The sequence below is a fragment of the Diorhabda carinulata genome, chromosome 4 (genome assembly GCF_026250575.1).
Source record: "Diorhabda carinulata isolate Delta chromosome 4, icDioCari1.1, whole genome shotgun sequence".
NCBI classification, from domain to species: domain Eukaryota; kingdom Metazoa; phylum Arthropoda; class Insecta; order Coleoptera; family Chrysomelidae; genus Diorhabda; species Diorhabda carinulata.
This window is the reverse complement of record NC_079463.1, coordinates 32322012-32343010: the sequence shown is the minus strand read 5'-3', so window position 1 is coordinate 32343010 and position 20999 is coordinate 32322012. Positions and strand designations below refer to the sequence as shown.

Below are 20999 nucleotides of genomic sequence, written 5' to 3'. Positions count from 1 at the left end.
ATTCATAAAATTTCAAGAAATTTCACATTTTTCCATATTTTTGTACAACAGTTAGTAATTAAAAATATAATTCTTCTTCTCTTCCCAATAAAACTTTATATAAATTTATACTATATAGTGACGTAATCCCTTCCTCGAATTATTGGCTCACCAGGTATATATAAAAATGGAAAAAGGGGGAAAAAAGAACAAAAATCTCACTAATTAAAGTAATTTATTAAAAAAATAACAACAATATTTACAAATAAACTTTCTATCAAATCAAAGGTATATACAAAAAAAATAATCAACATCTTTGGCGGTATTCAATGTATAAACTACTCTGAACAACAATAAATATGTTTTCGAAAATGACTGTCATTTTAACTTAACAACAAAAGACAAATTTCCTCGCCAGCATAGCAATTTTTTAATCTAGATATACGAGGGTTACCTTTTAAGTTTCTACAAAAAGTCAATCGAAACAAAGTATTTCCAAAATAATCGAACTTATTTTTTGCATTCTCTGATGACGTAAAAATTCAACAAGAAAAAGTCGTTAGGCGATAAATCGGTTGCAGACATCGATGTTTTTAGGTCAAAAGGTCACGAAAATCAGTTTTTCGCAAATATCTCGCGATCTGTTGCTCGGAGGTCGATAGCAGTTATTATGAAAATTGTTCCTTGTCAAATTATCTACAAAAAATGTCTCACGCATTTTTCCGTAAAATCAACCGTTCACGGAGTAGAACGCAAATAAAACCTAAAATGACTGGACTATATGACGAAACTGGACACCACTTGTATACAGTCATCAATTACGAAGGTGCTTAATTGCTAGAAGTTGCAAAAAGCGTTGATTAAGTTTTGAAAATCATAAAAAATCAACCGGCGTAAGCCGATTTCCACGTAAGCATAACCATTAGTCCAATCATTTTAGGCATTTTGAATCCTAATCCACGAAAAAAATCCTAGTAAGCTGAATTTTTGCATAAATCTTCATTACGGTGTTGCAATGATTATGTGAAAAATTCCGATCGATATAGTGTCGGTTACAAAAGTTATAGAGGTCAAAAGGTCACGAAAATCAGTTTTTCGCAAATATCTCGCGATCTGTTGCTCGGAGGTCGATAGCGGTTATTATGAAAATTATTCCTTGTCAAATTATCTACAAAAAATGTCTCATGCATTTTTCTGTAAAATCAACCGTTTACGGAGTAGAACGCAAATAAAACTTGGACTATATGACGAAATTTTGGACACCACTTGTACACAGTCATCAACTGCGACGCTGCTTCATTACTAGAAGTGGCAAAAAGCGTTGATTAAGTTTTGAAAATAAAAAAAAATCAACCAACGTAAGCCGATTTCTACGTAAGCATAATTATTAGTCCAGTCATTTTAGGCATTTTAAATCACAATCCGCGAAAAAAATCCTAGTGAGCTGAATTTTTGTATACATCTTCATTACGGTGTTGTAATGATTATGTGAAAAATCGACATCGATATTGTGCTGGTTAAAAAAGTTATAGAGTTCAAAAGGTCTCGAAAATCAGTTTTTCGTAAAAATCTCGCGATCTGTTGCTCGGAGGTCGATAGCGGTTATTATGAAAATTATTCCTTGTCAAATTATCTACAAAAAATGTCTAATGCATTTTTCTGTAAAATCAACCGTTTACGGAGTAGAACGCAAATAAAACTTAAAATTACTGGACTATATGACGAAACTTTGGACACCACTTGTATACAGTCATCAACTGCGACGCTGCTTCATTACTAGAAGTGGCAAAAAGCGTTGATGAGGTTTTGAAAATCATAAAAAATCGACCAACGTAAGCCGATTTCCACGTAAGCATAACTATTAGTCCAGTCATTTTAGCCATTTTGAATACTAATCCGCGGAAAAAATCCTAGTGAGCTGAATTTTTGTATACATCTTCATTACGGTGTTGTAATAATTATGTGAAAAATCGACATCCATATTGTGCCGGTTAAAAAAGTTATCGAGTTCAAAAGGTCTCGAAAATCAGTTTTTCGCAAATATCTCGCGATCTGTTACTCGGAGGTCGATAGCGGTTGTTATGAAAATTATTCCTTGTCAAATTATCTACAAAAAATGTCTCATGCATTTTTCTGTAAAATCAACCGTTTACGGAGTAGAACGCAAATAAAACTTGGACTATATGACGAAATTTTGGATACCACTTGTATACAGTCATCAACTGCGACGCTGCTTCATTACTAGAAGTGGCAAAAAGCGTTGATGAGGTTTTGAAAATCATAAAAAATCGAGCAACGTAAGCCGATTTCCACGTAAGCATAACTATTAGTCCAGTCATTTTAGCCATTTTGAATACTAATCCGCGGAAAAAATCCTAGTGAGCTGAATTTTTGTATACATCTTCATTACGGTGTTGTAATGATTATGTGAAAAATCGACATCGATATTGTGCCGGTTAAAAAAGTAATAGAGTTCAAAAGGTCTCGAAAATCAGTTTTTCGCAAATATCTCGCGATGTGTTGCTCGGAGGTCGATAGCGGTTATTATGAAAATTGTTCCTTCTCAAATTATCTACAAAAAATGTCTAATGCATTTTTCTGTAAAATCAACCGTTTACGGAGTAGAACGCAAATAAAACTTGGACTATATGACGAAATTTTGGATACCACTTGTATACAGTCATCAACTGCGACGCTGCTTCATTACTAGAAGTGGCAAAAAGCGTTGATGAGGTTTTGAAAATCATAAAAAATCGAGCAACGTAAGCCGATTTCCACGTAAGCATAACTATTAGTCCAGTCATTTTAGCCATTTTGAATACTAATCCGCGGAAAAAATCCTAGTGAGCTGAATTTTTGTATACATCTTCATTACGGTGTTGTAATAATTATGTGAAAAATCGACATCCATATTGTGCCGGTTAAAAAAGTTATCGAGTTCAAAAGGTCTCGAAAATCAGTTTTTCGCAAATATCTCGCGATCTGTTGCTCGGAGGTCGATAGCGATTATTATGAAAATTGTTCCTTGTCAAATTATCTACAAAAAATGTCTAATGCATTTTTCTGTAAAATCAACCATTTTCGTAGTAGAACGCGAATAAAACTTAAAATGACTGGACTATACGACAAAATTCTGTAAACCAATTGTATACAGTCATCAACTGTGATGATGATGTGTTTCGTCATAACAAACGTCAATGTTTACAAATACAGTGGTACCACAACTGATCAACGCCACCTATTGTTCAATTGTAGAAACTTGAAAAGTAATTCTCGTACGAAATTTTCTCGTTGCAAATAAAACACCCTATATATCCAAGTATATGGAATATTTAAGAAAATTCCACTTTTAACCGGAAATTATAAATTTATTACGAATTTAAAACAAAAAATTATTATTAATCCAGCAAAAACATCTATATACAAATTATTTACATCACATTTATTTTAAACATCCTGTACACAAATTAAATATCGCGCGTCTATAAACCACGTTATATACAGGGTATTTTCGACAGCTACCTCAAATTTAATTAAACTGAAAACCCCGTATCTAGTACCAAACGAAATCCACATAAAAACTCAAAAACAAAAAATTATTCACAATTCTGATTTGTAAGGTTTAAACAGTTTCGGTTTCTCGCTCACTTGAGTCGCGGGAGACATTTTCGACGCGGCTATAAGTAGTCCGCCATCTTGTATAGGAGGACTCAGACTAATTTCCGAACGTACCGGCGAATCGGGCGACATTTTGGGCTGTTCCCGTTGATAAGCGTGAGGAAAATCGAAATTTAAATTCAAATTCAAACCCGCCGGTTGATGTATACCGGGGGCGATCGGAGAAGCGGCTAAACCCATATTTTGTTGCACGTGGTGATTGGTTAAAGTCGGCACGCCGAAACCGGGATAATGGGGATAACGGGGATAATGCGGGGTGTAAAGGGGAGGCGGCGGCGGGTAATGCAGAGGCAGAGTTGAAGCGGCGGCTTGTAGGAGGGACGCCGCGAAAGCCGGATCTGTGTAAACCGCCGCGTACGGCCACGCTATAGCCATCCTTTGACGTTTGTCTTTCATTCTTCTGTTTTGAAACCAGACCTTCAACAATAGAAATAAAACCATATACTACGGGGTTTGTCAAAAGTATCGACGTCAATTATTTATCCGAACCGTTACAACTTTTACGATTTATGGCGATTGGATAATAACCGATGCGGTTACGCCGCCTTTTAAGTACTTAGCACGTTATAAAATATATCATACCGACTTATCTGTCCATTAACTTGCAACCGAAACAACTCGAGAATTGTTTTTTTTTTTCGAATGTTAATTCTCGAATTAGTGAGTCGTCGGCGTGTTTGAACTTCTTAAAAGGTTTATAAATGTTTTATTTGATAAAGTAATATGTGCTAATTGATAGGACAGCTTAAGAAACTAATAATAAATACTAATGGAATCGCCATAGTAAAAAACAGTCAAAACACAGTCACTCGATCGGACAATTAAAAATTTTATGTGAAACCGTAGGCGGTTCTACGAAATTTTATATTAGAAATACGAATAATTATGAAAAAAGATTAATAACACAAACAATCGAATAATTATATACAGTGTGTATACGCAAAAGTTAAAAACATCGATCGAAAATTGATTGTAAATCACCAAATATCTCCACGACGCCATTTTCGATCTATTTTGCTTTCTCGTGTCAAAATTTCAGATTGAAATGCCCGCTAGATCGCGCACTTTCAGTCGACGCCATCTCTACGTCGAATCGGATACTTTTGGGACCGTCCCCGTATTATAAACAACGCATTTGACGATTTTTTTGTTAGTTAACGTATACATTAAGCTGATGGGATTTCCTTTTAAACCGTTTCGTAGATTCATCGTCTTGTGGTTCTATAAATGGATGGAGTGACGTGTTTGACAACTTTGACATAACTGACGTCGAAGCGGCCATCGCGATCGGTTGGAAATCGCATTTTGAGGTCTCCTCGTAACTTTATTACACTCTTCGAATCGCTAAGTCGGTTATTTTCAATTGTTTAGTAACAGTTCGATGACCGAGTCAAATTTCGATTAAAATTTGTTTTTTTTGGTGTAATTTTTTATTGTAAATCACCAAATATCTCCACGACGCCATTTTCGATCCATTTTGCTTTCTCGTGTCAAAATTTCAGATTGAAATGGCCGCTAGATCGCGCACTTTCAGTCGACGCCATCTCTACGTCGAATCGGATACTTTTGGGACCGTCCCCGTATTATAAACAACGCATTTGACGATTTTTTTGTTAGTTAACGTATACATTAAGCTGATGGGATTTCCTTTTAAACCGTTTCGTAGATTCATCGTCTTGTGGTTCTATAAATGGATGGAGTGACGTGTTTGACAACTTTGACATAACTGACGTCGAAGCGGCCATCGCGATCGGTTGGAAATCGCATTTTGAGGTCTCCTCGTAACTTTATTACACTATTCGAATCGCTAAGTCGGTTATTTTCAATTGTTTAGTAACAGTTCGATGGCCGAGTCAATTTTCGATTAAAGTTTGGTTTTTTTTGGTGTAATTTTTTATTGTAAATCACCAAATATCTCCACGACGCCATTTTCGATCCATTTTGCTTTCTCGTGTCAAAATTTCATATTGAAATGCCCGCTAGATCGCGCACTTTCAGTCGACGCCATCTCTACGTCGAATCGGGTACTTTTGGCACCGTCCCCGTATTATAAACAACGCATTTGACGATTTTTTTGTTAGTTAACGTATACATTAAGCTGATGGGATTTCCTTTTAAACCGTTTCGTAGATTCATCGTCTTGTGGTTCTATAAATGGATGGAGTGACGTGTTTGACAACTTTGACATAACTGACGTCGAAGCGGCCATCGCGATCGGTTGGAAATCGCATTTTGAGGTCTCCTCGTAACTTTATTACACTCTTCGAATCGCTAAGTCGGTTAATTTCAATTGTTTAGTAACAGTTCGATGACCGAGTCAAATTTCGATTAAAATTTGTTTTTTTTGGTGTAATTTTTTATTGTAAATCACCAAATATCTCCACGACGCCATTTTCGATCCATTTTGCTTTCTGGTGTCAAATTTTCAGATTGAAATGCCCGCTAGATCGCGCACTTTCAGTCGACGCCATCTCTACGTCGAATCGGGTACTTTTGGCACCGTCCCCGTATTATAAACAACGCATTTGACGATTTTTTTGTTAGTTAACGTATACATTAAGCTGATGGGATTTCCTTTTAAACCGTTTCGTAGATTCATCGTCTTGTGGTTCTATAAATGGATGGAGTGACGTGTTTGACAACTTTGACATAACTGACGTCGAAGCGGCCATCGCGATCGGTTGGAAATCGCATTTTGAGGTCTCCTCGTAACTTTATTGCACTCTTCGAATCGCTAAGTCGGTTAATTTCAATTGTTTAGTAACAGTTCGATGACCGAGTCAATTTTCGATTAAAGTTTGGTTTTTTTTGGTGTAATTTTTTTTTTGAATTATTCATCAAATAACAAGTCGATTACGTCAAACCGCATCTCGAAATTTTTAATATTAACGAAATGAACAGCAAATGAAAAATGTATATATAAAATCAGTTTACGCGGTCGCCATATTGAATTTTCAAAATTAATACCAACTTTTCCAGAATATTTTCCCCTATATACGTTGAGTTAAAACTATCTGTATATGGCAAAATACTCATAGGAAAATCATGAAAATTTGTACGTTTTAGTTTTCGGATACGATCTTTTCAACTAGAATATTTTCAAAGATGGCCGACTTCCGCTTCTACCGGAAGTCGATTGTAACTTTGTTATTTTGAATGGAACACCCTGTATATTAATACATTTTTAAAATGTACGTAAAATTTCACTATACTTTTATTTGAAAACTTTTTTCGAAAAATGCATACTTTTTGAGTTATTAATTTTTTTTGTAAAAAATTTGACCTTTATAAATTATTTTTTTACGAGAATACCCTTAAAGATATAAAAATGGTTTCTATTCGGTTGCTTTTAGCAAAATCACAAGTATTTGAATCGATGTTGAAAAATTTTTCATTTTATACAGGGTACGTATAAAAAGTGATCAAAGTTTAACTTCATAAATATCAAATTTCTTCATTTTTTTAAATAGAACCACCCAGTTTTTTCTATTTTAATGCACTTTCCCACTTTCCTACACCTAAACCTCACCGTTATCTAGATATTAAATGTTTTCTGCGAAGTTTTAAAGATGCAGGTGCGGTTTGTAAAAATTTACAGAAAACATTTAATATCTGGATAACGGTGAGCTTTAGGTGTAGAAAAGTATATATGAATTTTTCTTAATTTTTACCCCTGAATGCATTAAAATAAAAAAATAGGGTGGTTCTATTAAAAATAATGGAGAAATTTGATATTTATGAAGTTAAACTTTGAACACTTTTTATACACACCCTGTATAGAATAAAAAATGTTTCATTATAGATTCGAATACGTTCGATCTTATTAAAAGTAACTGAACAAAAACAGTTTTCACAACTTTTAGGGTATTCTAGTAAAAAAATAATTTATGAGGGTCAAATTTTTTACAAAATAATTAATAAGTCAAAAAGTATGTATTTTTCGAAAAAAGTTTTCAGACAAAAGTATACTGAAATTTTACGTAGATTTTAAAAATGTATTAATATACAGGGTGTTCTATTTAAAATAACAAAGTTACAGTCGATTTCCGGTAGAACCGGAAGTCGGCCATGTTTGAAAATATTTTAGTTGAAAAGATCATATCCGAAAACTCAAACATACAAATTTTCATGATTTTCCTATGAGTATTTTGCCATATACAGATGGTTTTACCACAAAAACATACATGAATTATCAATTTTTACCAATTTTCCAAAAAATAAACTTAAAATTTCTTATAATTTCCATATATACAATTTTTTATACGAGAAATAACTAAAGAGATATAACGAAAAGTTCGAATTTTGATTTCTTTCAATCTCCGCCGAAATATTAGAAAATTTACGAAACGATTTATAACCTCACTTTCTTATCTATCCTCACCGATAACCAATACGACTTTGTAACATCAAATGACATATAATTTTGCGTATTCATACATCCACCCTTCCGATTTCGACATAAAACAACTAATATAAACACAAAAATTAAAACAAACAGCCCCCCAGTTGAAATTTCGCGAAAAATGTGCTTTACCTTGATCGTACTTTCGGGCAAGTTCAATTGAGCAGCCAACTCGCACCTCCTAGGTCTAGAAACATAATTTTCTTTATAAAATTCTTTTTCCAACCTAGCCAGTTGTTCCCTGGTGAAAGCGGTCCTGTACCTTCTTATATTAGGGTCGTTTACACATGAAGGACTCGTCGAAGTGGCAGCCTTCAATTCCGCGTTAGGACTAGACGGATCTGAAATAGACCGAGAGACAAATCGTTAAATAACTTCCTGCGGAAACTTGAACGTATCAATATAAACTCCGCGTTGATTAGTTTGGCGTCAGTTAAGAAGACATTTTGTTTTGCACAATCATCACAAGATTTAAATCCTCAAATCGTTTTAATTTCTATCGTAAATTATAATCCGTTCGACAAATTCATTTGAAATAACTTGAAAAATCATATTTTTGATGCAAATTTTCATATAGTATAACTTGATATCAAAAAATTGTTATACGAGGGCGAGTTTGAAAGTACAGACTTCGAATCAAAATAGAAATCAAAGTGGCGTTCGTCTGGAAGGGTTTAGATCAAAAATTGAATGAAATATTCAATTTGGTTTACTATTATTTACAATAGATGTATACGAGGTACAGTAATAAACACCTTAAACAAGTCTGGGCGAACAGGAAGACTACAAGATATCAGACATTTCTAAACGCATCTACTGCTGGAAAAAGAAAGAAAAAAGGTATAAAAGTGTATTTGTATTGGAAAGGGCTTGACCGAACTCGGATTTTGAGTACAATTTAAACCGATTCGGACCAGTAGATTTTAAGAATTCGAAAAATTTTTTTTTTCGAATGTGGTTTTTTCGAAATAATTTTTAAACGGCTTTATCGATCGTTTCCAAAAACTAATCAGTTCTTAACATCAAAAAACCACGTCGATTGCCGTAAAGTTGATCAAAATCGGTTGATTCGTTCGTGAGTTATCGTTCTCGAAAAAAAAAAAAAAAATAGAAAAACGTGTTTTGCTGATCGAAAAAATCGGCCGATTTTCAGTTACAATTTCGTTGCTTATTCTTTAGGGTCAATTGAACATTGTTTAACGTAAAAAATAAATTTTTTCAGCGTTTGTTGTTCAAAAAATCAAATTCAAGCTTGCATGTACTCAAAAAACTGTTGCTGATCGAAATGATCGGCCGATTTTCAGTATCTGTTTCGTTAATTATTCTTTAGGGTCAATTGAACATTGTTTAACGTAAAAAATAAATTTTTTCAGCGTTTGTTGTTCAAAAAATCAAGTTCAAGCTTGCATGTACTCAAAAAACTGTTGCTGATCGAAAGGATACGTATTAAATGTAAGTAATTATCCCACAACTTATAAAAATGGATTAAATTATAAAATATACAAGGTAAGGTCAAAAATAGACAACAAGGAATCCCAAAAAATATTCAGTCTACAATCTTATAGACATTAAAAGCAAAATGTGACAATTATCTATGGAAAATTGTATACAAAATGTAATAAAGAAGAAGAGTTTTCCGTATATTAGATAAAGAAAACGATTTTTGTCATAATCACCACCCCAAAAGGTCATCTACGTGTTACAATTGATTTATGTTAAAAAAAACGAATGCTATATAAATTTAATAACAAAATATCCATAAGCCACCCTCATTATAATTAATTTCAAATCGCCATTTCGTAAACATGACCCCAAAAACGATTATTCAATTTACGACGTAATTTACATTGAAATTTATATAACAATTAGACTCACCCTTGTATAGTTGATTAGGCGATTGCGACGGACTGCTCTGACTATGATGAATGCTGTAATGCTGAGGCATAACATCGAGCACTACACCAGAATTCTTAGAATTATTTTGATGATACATTTTTTTTTTTTGTTGAAAACGAACTCACGACAACAACCAGACTGGCGCTCGTATAAAATCAAATCCGCTTCGAACTCACCCGTAGTTATACCCCGAAAAAGGCGTGGTCTAACTTGTAGCCGGTTGGCTACGTCGGGATCGATCAATTGATTGGTCGCTCCGCCCAATGGAACTTAATTATCGTGGCGGTTAGTTCTATTTTTGCTTGAAATACTCCTTATGAACTCTTAGTGAATGTCGACATCTATTAAAACTTGTATATATAGTATATTATTGTTCCAACCCTAATAAACGGGTGGATTCTAGCTGGAGATAATACGGCTTATAAGCTCTATTGATTATATTTTTATGGGGTTGATAAAGATGTGTTGCCAGCTAGAAATTGAAACGGGTTTAAGTGCTTTGTTTAATTTGTTTGTGTTAAATAGTCAATTTGGTGGATGTACTACAATGTTACGTACGTTTTTTACGATAAAACTTTACCATAACCAAACTTTTTTGATACCAAACACTAACTAAGACTCGGGACAACGAATGTAGCTTCTTGATCAAATAAATAAATAAATATGAAACTGTATTTTGGATACAGAAACGAGTAAATATGAGATTTTAGCTTTTTGGAAAATGATTTTAATGTATATCACTAAAATTTCGTAAATTTTGGTATCATAACCTCTAATAGGTAAACGATTCTTTAATTAATGGGAAACATATGACCAAATCGGGTAAATAGGGTGGATGTTCAACAGTATTTTCACGTAAACATTCAACTTCGAACCTGACTTGGTCGCGAAGTTTTAAATTTATTTTTAAGGGGTGAAAATCATCCCTTGCTCCAATAAATTGAAAACTAATGAATTAAAGTAGTAATGGGGTATAGTTATGTTCAAATATGATAAATTTTTATTGTTTTTACAAGTATTTATACATGTGGAAATCCAGATATAAAAATACGAATGTACAAAAGAATAAATATTCCAAAAAGATCAAAACGGTTTTTTTTAATAATAACTCGGCTTCCATTTAAGATTTTTGCATTTATATATACATCATTTTGTAGGGAATTTCATAAGCTACAAAACCATGACATTTGCAACCCATTTAGACCCTTTTTTTCATAGAATTTTGAAGTTAAAGGGTAACTATCCCTTAGCATTGGAATCGATACTTTAAACGCTTATATCTCGTTTAATTTTCAAGTTACGTAAGTTTAAAAAAAAGCAAAATGTTCAGTAAAATCAAAGTTAAATTTTAGTTTTAAAAAATTTTTTCGTTGATCCAATAGTTTTTGAGATATTTTGAAAAAATAACGTTTTTGTTTCAAAATCGAAAAAAAATTTCACATTAAACAACTTTTTTCAAAATATACGTGTTCAAAACCATTCAAACTTTCGGAAAGTGTTGTTAGGGCTTAAACAAAGATAATTTTAGATGGGTTACGATTAATTTTAATTTTGCCGCACGTGGTGTCTAATTTACCGACATTTTTTTTTTTTAAATTCGAGTTACTCAACTTATTTTCATCATAACTCGCTTAATTTTCAAGCTAGACGATTTTATAAAAGCTCATTTTGAAGGTCTGAAAAAGTACTTTAAAAATGTTTATTACAACTTTTTATGAAAAATTCACCGTTTTCCCGTTATTTGAGTTCAAACCCTTTGCATACATTTTCGAAAAAGAAAAAATTGGCTTTTAGTCACTCATAAGTTGCTGAATATTATTTAAAAAATGCAATTTAAACCGACTAATTTCTTTGTTTTTTTATAAGCTTCAATTTTGATAAGAATAATTTTTTCCATAAAATGCGTAATTTTCGAGTTTTTCTTAAAAAAATGTCGAAAAACGTGTTTTTTTAAATTTAAATTTTCAATCGCGAATAACTCAGAAACTAATGAGTTAAATAAAAAACTTCATTCGACATTTTCTTCATAAAATTCAATTCTCTATCAATATCCGGTGAAATTTTAAATTTCCACCCCCGAATAAGGGTGGCATTCACCCCTGGAATAGAAACATTCATTGGTACCAAATCAGGTTTGTTATTCGCATCATTTTTGAGCTTCTATCGAAATTTCAAACTAATCCATGAAGGTATTATGAAAAACCAACATACCTACTTTCCTCTACCTTCTTTTTGTTCCGTACGTACACGAAGAGACGTTTTGAATCGATCAGAAAGTTCATTTCGATTCGAAACGCGAATCGATCATATTTCGAACGGTAGATCTGAGCGGGGATACGCTGCTCTTAGAGATTCGGCAAGCGCGAACTAGTTTTGTATTTTACGACTTATTATCGTTTATTTTACATTTTTCGGAGATTATTGTCGATTTTTTAGTAGTAATATTTGAAAACGAAGTAGAAATTTTCATACTACGAATAATCTAAAGAGTGTTTACTTGTTTTGACTACCTAGCGCTTATGTTTTTTATCGAGCCGCATTCTAAATTAAGTACCAGTAAAAAAATGTTTTTATTGTGACGATACCCACTTAAAAATCACTTAAAATACATTTTCTACGTCGAATGTTATTTCTCTCGAACTTTTTAGAGTTTCACGTGTGTGAATTATGGTTAAATTAGAGCAATTAGTAGCTTTCGAAGACGGAAATAGAAACATTTTATATACATCTCATTTAAATTAGGAACGAAATATCGTTAAGACATTTTTTTTCCCAAAAAGAAATCGAAAAATACTTATCGTTTCGAAAATTGTATTTATCTATTCTATTTTTGGATATTTGGTATATTAAAAAGTCTATTTTTATTATAAACTACTCACTAAAACTACAGATTAGAAAACTATGAACGTATTAATTCATTTATATATTAAATAATTAAATTAATTAATAAAATTCCGTTACGTCGCATGACGTCATGACACGTCACGTATGGCTAATATCGAACAGATGGCGGTACGTGTTAAAATAAAATAGAACTATTGGCGCTACCTTCTGCAACGTCACGTTATCTCTATCGCACTCATCGATTTCGCTATATATCTCTATCGCACTCATTGATTTCCCTATACTTGTGCTACAGCCCGCCGGGTTGTTCTAAATCCTCAAGAAAAGTCGACAGAAATTTTAAACACGTGGAAATGAAAGTTTGGCTACGTGTCATATGTCAAAAAACGTTTTTATATAATGATATTACATTGTTGGAATGAATAATATTGCTTGAAATAAAAACGATTGATAATTATTACCATTAATGATGTTTTTTTATTCAAAATACGTTTGTTTTTGTTAACAAAACGCTTTATAATTAACGTATTCATAAATCTCAATGATTCTGAAAGGTATTTTCGAAAGGAAATCATTTAAAATAATGATGACAGCAACTTAGTGTTGTTTTATATTTTAAATTACGCGCTAACTACTACTAATAAAGATGGCCGCTCGGCCAATCACGCGGTTGTTACTGCGACGTGATTGGCTCGTTTTATAGATCGATATTTAACGGGGTATCATGGCTGCCTGCATATGTCAACAAATAGTTTATATTTATTTGTATAATTATAGACACTACAATAATTAATATGAAATATAATCTCGATATATATATTCGAATTATCATTTTAAAATTTGTTCTAGATTAAAATTAATATAAATAAATTATCTATATGACAATCGTGAAGTTAGTTATATATGACAGTTTGTGCCATCTAACAATAGATAGCGCTGTTTATACTATGAATGAAAACAATCTTTTTTTTTTCATTTTTTTTATTTATTATAGGTAATAATGTGTATATAAAAATATGTATAAATCATTTATTTTTCACCAAGGTGCTTTGTAAGCCGCTACCTTTCCTTTTAACGGATTTTCCGTTCTTACAATAACAGCTGTCAATATCCTCGGGTCGAACCGAATCGAATTTACCATTTTTAGCGAAAATATGCAATACACAAAAGGGATAAACGATAAAAAATAAAACGTTGATACAAAATTCCGCGTGTAAAGGTATATTTCTAACTCTAACACCAGTATCCGGATGAACAGGCCACCCGTGCTCGTTATAACGCACCCGTCGGTGACTAATATCCCGCTCGTAGTATCTACCGATCCTCCTAGGTAAATCCAGTATAACGTCCAATCCCCAAACGCCCACAGACACTACGCACAAACCCGCCAAGGCTTTAACGAGCCCCATTAGCAAAAAAGTTAAACTCAAAGTCAAAACAATGTAAAGCATCATCGAAAGCAAATGATCCACGAAAGAATATTCGATTATTTGGACGGGTATCGGCGTACCGCCTTGAAACCCGGCCGCGTGGTAGGCCAGCAACGACAAAACGTCACATTTCAAATTGTAATCGTCGTAGTAGCAGGCGCACGCGCAATGCCAAACGCAAATACACCGATTCGATCTCTCCAATCGGATCTTTCTGATAGCTATCAGCTGTTTATCCGTGTTTAATACGAGGAGACTACAAAAGAAACTCGTTTCGGTCAGAGGACATTGTATATCTAATTTATAAACGTGTTGACGTTGCGGCGGGATTAAAACCGGCATGGAAGCGATGTGACTAAAGCTGGCCGGTAAACTTAACGGACATTCGGTTAGAGCTACGTAGAAAACGCTCGACGTTAAACCGGCGTTGAATATTTTCGCTATAATCGTAGTTTTTTTAGTATCGGTACCGTCTACGTAAACCTCGGTTATAATACCTAAACTGTCGCTTCTTAAAATGGAATTTTCGTCGTCTTTGAATTCTATTTTGAGCGTGCTGGTATGGGGTTTGGTGAAAAAGAAGCGCAGCGTTTTGTTGTCGCCCTCGGCGGTGATCGGTTGTTCCGGTAAAGCGCCGAAGAATTTCAAAAAGTAATCGCCTCTTTTACCTTTCGATACTTTAGCTTTATCTTCGCGCCACATCTGTAACGGTTGGTTTTTCAAACAAGTGCCGATCGGGACGCCGCACCGGTTCGGTTGTTTCGCGAAAGCCTCGTAACCCACACCGGCAACATCGCAAACTCTACCGTCCGATTGTATCTTGTTCGATTTGACGACCAGATATTCCTCAGGTCCCCCCGCTATTTCCGGGTAATTATCCGCGTTTTCCACGTTGGAAATATCCGGAACGAGGATTTTGTGAAATTTGTAATTTAGAGCGAAATTTACTTCGTTAATATCCGACGTTATATATCGCGCTATTACGGTATTATCATCGTTAGTTGCAGCCCGTATATTCGTACCGATTTTGATCGGGATTTTTTTCGTTACATCTTTCCATTTCCAGCCTATTTCGGTTTGGTATTTTTGAAATATTTGAAAAGCGAGTTCGTGTTGTACGAAAGGCTTTTCCAAACGGTAAACTAAGTACCATATATTCGAATAATTCAAACAATGACCGGTCGCGCCATTCGATGATGAATCGCCATCTTGGTTACCGCGCATTTGTAGGTTAGAAACGTCGTTACCTAAAATCGGTTGAAAATAAAATATATATAATGAGAAAAAAGTGAAGAAAATTACTTTCCGGATTTGTTTTGTTAACGCATTCCGACGAAATAAGTGATAATTTCGAAGAATCCACGTTATTTTCTGATTTATAAGGACAACAAAACCCGTTACTATACGGGATGACTCTATTATTGTATTCGATCGATTCGCAGTTTGAAATTGTCGTATCTTTGGGATCACATCCTTTATAACCTAAAAATTAATCGAAACATTCAAATAAAACACGAGTTTTGTTTTCGATATCAGTTTAAATCGTAGAATTAATATTAAAAATAGAAAGAATAAGGTATATAGTTTGTTCAAGCGGCTCTGATCTATTAGACGGAGAAAAATAGTTTCGACAGGGCGGCTCCGATCTATTAGACAGAGAAAAATTATCGTTATATCACTTTCTATTCCGTGACGTCGAATTTTCGACAGGAGATTTACGAAATTACTTGACAAAATTAATAGTGGTAGAAAAAAAACGACGCCATCGTGTTCTATGGGTTAAATAAAAGTTATTTGCGTGAAATTCGACATTTTTTGACCAAAAATTCGGTAAGAATTTGGTTTTTTGCGTTTTGCGCTGAACTTATGCAAAACTCGTTTTTGTTACTATGGGCAATATTGTAGAGAATTAAAAAATCTTCAAAATAAGCTTTTATAAATTGAAATTCGATAATTTGTTGATTAGATAATTTAACCGAAAAGAAAAAATTTTTAATTTTTTAAATCGTTTATAATTTGTTTAATTTTGAATATAAATGTTTCTTATTCACCGAAAACCGAGATCTCGATGTACTTAATCGATGCTCTAAAAATGAGCCCTGTGGCTCTAATAGTTTTTGCAAAATAGCAATTAAACCATAAGAAGCCCTATTTTTCAAAGGGCCATTCTGGCTAACCGGATGGTCCTATCATCATTTGGAAAATGGCTTTGGAAAGAAGAAGAGTTAAACTTAAAATCCCTCATCTCAGTTTTTTTAATTTTCCAGCGGTTCAGCGCAAAACGCAAAAAACAAAATTCGTTTTTCGTCAAAAAATGTTTTGACATTATTTTTTAAATAAGGTTATGTTTATGATGACCCCATATTGCTTACATCTAAATCTCGTGATAGACACATAAAAATCAAACACCCGTAGAAAGACACGTAATAAAAGGTAACGACGAGGCGTAATCACTCGCCATATTGGGATCATCGAACTTACTAATGGGCCCCGAACCCATTTTAGGTGTAGCTAAAAGCTACGAAACCGGAAACGGTCGTCTAGGACGTCATTTCCACACCGTGGGCGTCATGGCCGATCCTGAGCGCGTGCAGGAAGAGGGGGAAACTGTATAACATGTCATCAAGCTTCAAAACTTGCGCAATCTAAAAGCTAAACGGTCTACCGGTGGAAAAAAATGATATTTTTTATAAAAAAATGACATGACCTGGAGTGTTTTTGTTATAAACTGTTTCTTTTGCTTCTTCGTTAACCATACTTTCGTACCACAAACCGTATTTTTCCACGATTGGTTTTTGCGTAATTTTCAGTATATAGGGCGTGAAAAGTTTCTGTTTTTCTCCGGTAACGGCATCGAACACGTGATCTATCAAAATATATTGATTTTTGCAATTAGTCAAACCGACGTTTTGTATTTTAACTGATATTTTCATTTTTTTGGCGCAGTTGGTCAGATCCAAATTCGGTTCGTTGCAAGGTCCTGATCTCACTTCCCTTACGATAATCATATCATTTTTTTTGTCGAAATCCGGCTCGGGTTTACGACATTGCGTTAAAACGGCCTTAACTTCGAAATTAGTCGGTTTTTGGTCACAGCAATCTGAGCTGAAAGCACAGCATTTGATTAAATCTTTCTCGTCATCACTCAGTATATTTATTTCGTCCCCGGAGGTAGCTAGTACGAAAAAATAACTTATTAGGGTGAATAATTTTGACATGTCAAACTGCAATGTCATAATTTGGCATTCGTCTTCATTTTTTTTATCATCCTAACGTCACACCAAACAAATACGTGTAAAGAAACAACTTATTATTCAAATTATCAAATAAAAATGACAATAATTATATTTTTATACTATTTTATAAAAAAAGAAGAAGCTAACTGTGTAATCATCTGAGAAAACAGCTGATCTACGTCAAAATGGTGGCCGTGGGATAAACAATCGATCTTTTCCGTATGTACAGTTATCTGCTTTTTGATTTTTCCAATAGTAAGAATTGTTTTGTATTGTTTTTTCATTTTATGGTGTTAAAAATATTCCGTAGATACTTTTTAGATCTGTTTCAGTAAAGCTAAAACAACATAGTCGAAAAATAAACGACGAAACCACGTAAACGAGAAAAAATTTCGCAATTCTTTGAGTAGCAAGTATTTAAAAAGCCATTTTGCATTAAAAATGGAAATAATAAGGTCCAAAATCCAATAAATAACGTCACAAACCATACAGAAAGTTACGGCAAAAGCATTTGTTTACCCCACAGCGGCCATTTCTAGATGGACATCAACTGATTCTGATAATTCGTTCCATTCTATGTTTCTTTCTTTCTTAAGTTGGCAAAACAACAAATAATATTTATAAATCGCTCAGTCTAGTTTTTATATGTCTCCAATCGAAACGTTTCTAATTTGACAAGTATGACAGGAGTCAAAAATAGCGTTATAGTATTTTATAAAAAAAGAAGAAGCTAACTGTATAATCATCTGAGAAAACAGCTGATCTACGTCAAAATGGTGGCCGTGGGATAAACAATCGATCTTTTCCGTATGTACAGTTATCTGCTTTTTGATTTTTCCAATAGTAAGAATTGTTTTGTATTGTTTTTTCATTTTATGGTGTTAAAAATATTCCGTAGATACTTTTTAGATCTGTTTCAGTAAAGCTAAAACAACATAGTCGAAAAATAAACGACGAAACCACGCAAACGAGAAAAAATTTCGCAATTCTTTGAGTAGCAAGTATTTAAAAAGCCATTTTGCATTAAAAATGGAAATAATAAGGTCCAAAATCCAATAAATAACGTCACAAACCATACAGAAAGTTACGGCAAAAGCATTTGTTTACCCCACAGCGGCCATTTCTAGATGGACATCAACTGATTCTGATAATTCGTTCCATTCTATGTTTCTTTCTTTCTTAAGTTGGCAAAACAACAAATAATATTTATAAATCGCTCAGTCTAGTTTTTATATGTCTCCAATCGAAACGTTTCTAATTTGACAAGTATGACAGGAGTCAAAAATAGCGTTATAGTATTTTATAAAAAAAGAAGAAGCTAACTGTATAATCATCTGAGAAAACAGCTGATCTACGTCAAAATGGTGGCCGTGGGATAAACAATCGATCTTTTCCGTATGTACAGTTATCTGCTTTTTGATTTTTCCAATAGTAAGAATTGTTTTGTATTGTTTTTTCATTCTATGGTATTAAAAGTATTCCGTAGATACTTTTTAGATCTGTTTCAGTAAAGCTAAAACAACATAGTCGAAAAATAAACGACGAAACCACGTAAACGAGAAAAAATTTCGCAATTCTTTGAGTAGCAAGTATTTAAAAAGCCATTTTGCATTAAAAATGGAAATAATAAGGTCCAAAATCCAATAAATAACGTCACAAACCATACAGAAAGTTACGGCAAAAGCATTTGTTTACCCCACAGCGGCCATTTCTAAATGGACATCAACTGATTCTGATAATTCGTTCCATTCTATGTTTCTTTCTTTCTAAAATTGGCAAAACAACAAATAAAATTTATAAATCGCTAGTCTAGTTTAAATACGTCTGTAATCGAAACGTTTATAATTTGACAAGTATGACAGGAGTCAAAAATAGCGTTATGGCGAGAATACCGAGTCCTGCTTTCCAAAGATATCTAAATGATATTATAAGCAATAAGTGGAGACATCTTTAGTACTAAAAAGATCGTTTCAACTTGTTCACAAGAATTATATAATTCGAAATAATAAAGTATCCCCGACGATTGGTGTTGATGTCTTTGAAACTATATGAAGACCACTCTGTAATAGTTTGACGTAACACGAAACTAGAGAAATTAGACCTGGCAACACTGCATTTTTAATATAACTGTCTCAAGGTTATGTTGAAATGCAACGCGCATGTCTGTAGCCACTAATCGTACATAACCCGGCAGTGAGAATTGTCAAAAGTGTATATTTGTAATTTTTTTTATTAAAAAATTTACATTCATTGATTAATTTTAAGTAATTGAAAAAATCTAATTGGTCGTAACTTTCCGCATTGTACGTAGAGGTGTTTTAGTAACTTTCTGCATCATCGCGAATTCGATTGAAGTCGCTTTTCAGTACACTCGCGCCGTTATTAATTTCATAAGGGAATAGAGCCCGTTATTGCGCAACCCAAGGCAATTTTCTGGGTAGAATCCCGAGAGACACCTAAAACGTTGCATAATTATTTAATTATTGAGTATAATCTAGCAGCCCGAGCGCTCTCGCCTCCAAACTTTTATCCCCTTCGTCGGGATCGAGTGTACAGGATAGAAAAGGGTTATTACTGTATTTAATATTGTTTTTCTTTCAAAACATAAACGTGAATACGCAGTTATCGTATAATATAAGCGAAACGAGGTTTTTTTTAACAAAAAAGTCATCATCAAATCAAACGTAGACAAATATCATTAGCAAATTATAGTTAATGGGATTTTTAGAATTCTTCCGATATTTAACATCGTACCAAACAAGTAGGAAATACTAATAAGGGTCTAAAGTACTTCCTAAGAGATTTCAAGTGGTAACCATCAAAGCACTATTAAAAATCTGAAGTGTAAACATCCCTTTTCGACTAATCCCATATGACAAAATTAATATTTAAAATAAATGCATTTTCACAACATGTTTACTATACTACAAATAAAATGTACTGTCTGACGTAATAATAATAATACACTGAGAAAACAACTCAACAGCGAAAATAAAATATTTCATACTTCCTTACGTAGATATATACGCATTTTGTTGTAGTCTACGTATAAAAAACTTTTCTCGTGTTTTATTTTACTCGGAAGAATTTTTATTTTATTCATTAAACAAGAAAAATTGGTCGAAAGTTGCTGTACAACTAATCTGTCGAGCGACTTGGTAAAAAGAAGCCGACACGCTGTCAACTGTCACCATTTTGATTCGAAATTGTAGGACTATTATATTCACAGATTATTAAATTATAAATTTTATTTTTAAGAAATTAACGTTATTATAACAAATATATTATGAAAATTATTTTGTGTTATTCATTTCACTCAATATAATTTAATTACGGATACACGGATTGGATTAGGGTCACATTTCGATATGAAAAAAGTAGGTGAAAATTTTAATGTTTTGTCTAAAATTATTTTTCCTTCATTGATACTAGTTCGTTTTCATATATATTGTATATATATATAATTGATTTATTCATTTTTTAGTGCAATTTATTAATTAGTTATCAGTAAATAAATATAATGATAACATTAAA

At 33.3% G+C, this 20999-nt stretch overlaps 2 protein-coding genes across 2 annotated transcripts; both read right to left on the bottom strand.

Moving 5' to 3' along the window:
* Nucleotides 1–3392: 3392 nt before the first annotated feature.
* LOC130893157 (segmentation protein even-skipped) lies at nucleotides 3393–10071 on the bottom strand. The gene is made up of 3 exons (XM_057799036.1): nucleotides 9935–10071; nucleotides 8192–8400; nucleotides 3393–4074 (listed from the first exon to the last, which is right to left on the bottom strand). Exons 1-3 carry the CDS (start codon nucleotides 10050–10052, stop codon nucleotides 3580–3582), a joined length of 822 nt encoding a protein of 273 aa, XP_057655019.1. The 5' UTR covers nucleotides 10053–10071; the 3' UTR covers nucleotides 3393–3579.
* A 3691-nt stretch (nucleotides 10072–13762) lies between these two features.
* On the bottom strand, nucleotides 13763–17467 carry LOC130893145 (hapless 2). The gene is made up of 3 exons (XM_057799009.1): nucleotides 16937–17467; nucleotides 15532–15711; nucleotides 13763–15476 (listed from the first exon to the last, which is right to left on the bottom strand). Exons 1-3 carry the CDS (start codon nucleotides 17463–17465, stop codon nucleotides 13825–13827), a joined length of 2361 nt encoding a protein of 786 aa, XP_057654992.1. The 5' UTR covers nucleotides 17466–17467; the 3' UTR covers nucleotides 13763–13824.
* Nucleotides 17468–20999: the final 3532 nt, after the last annotated feature.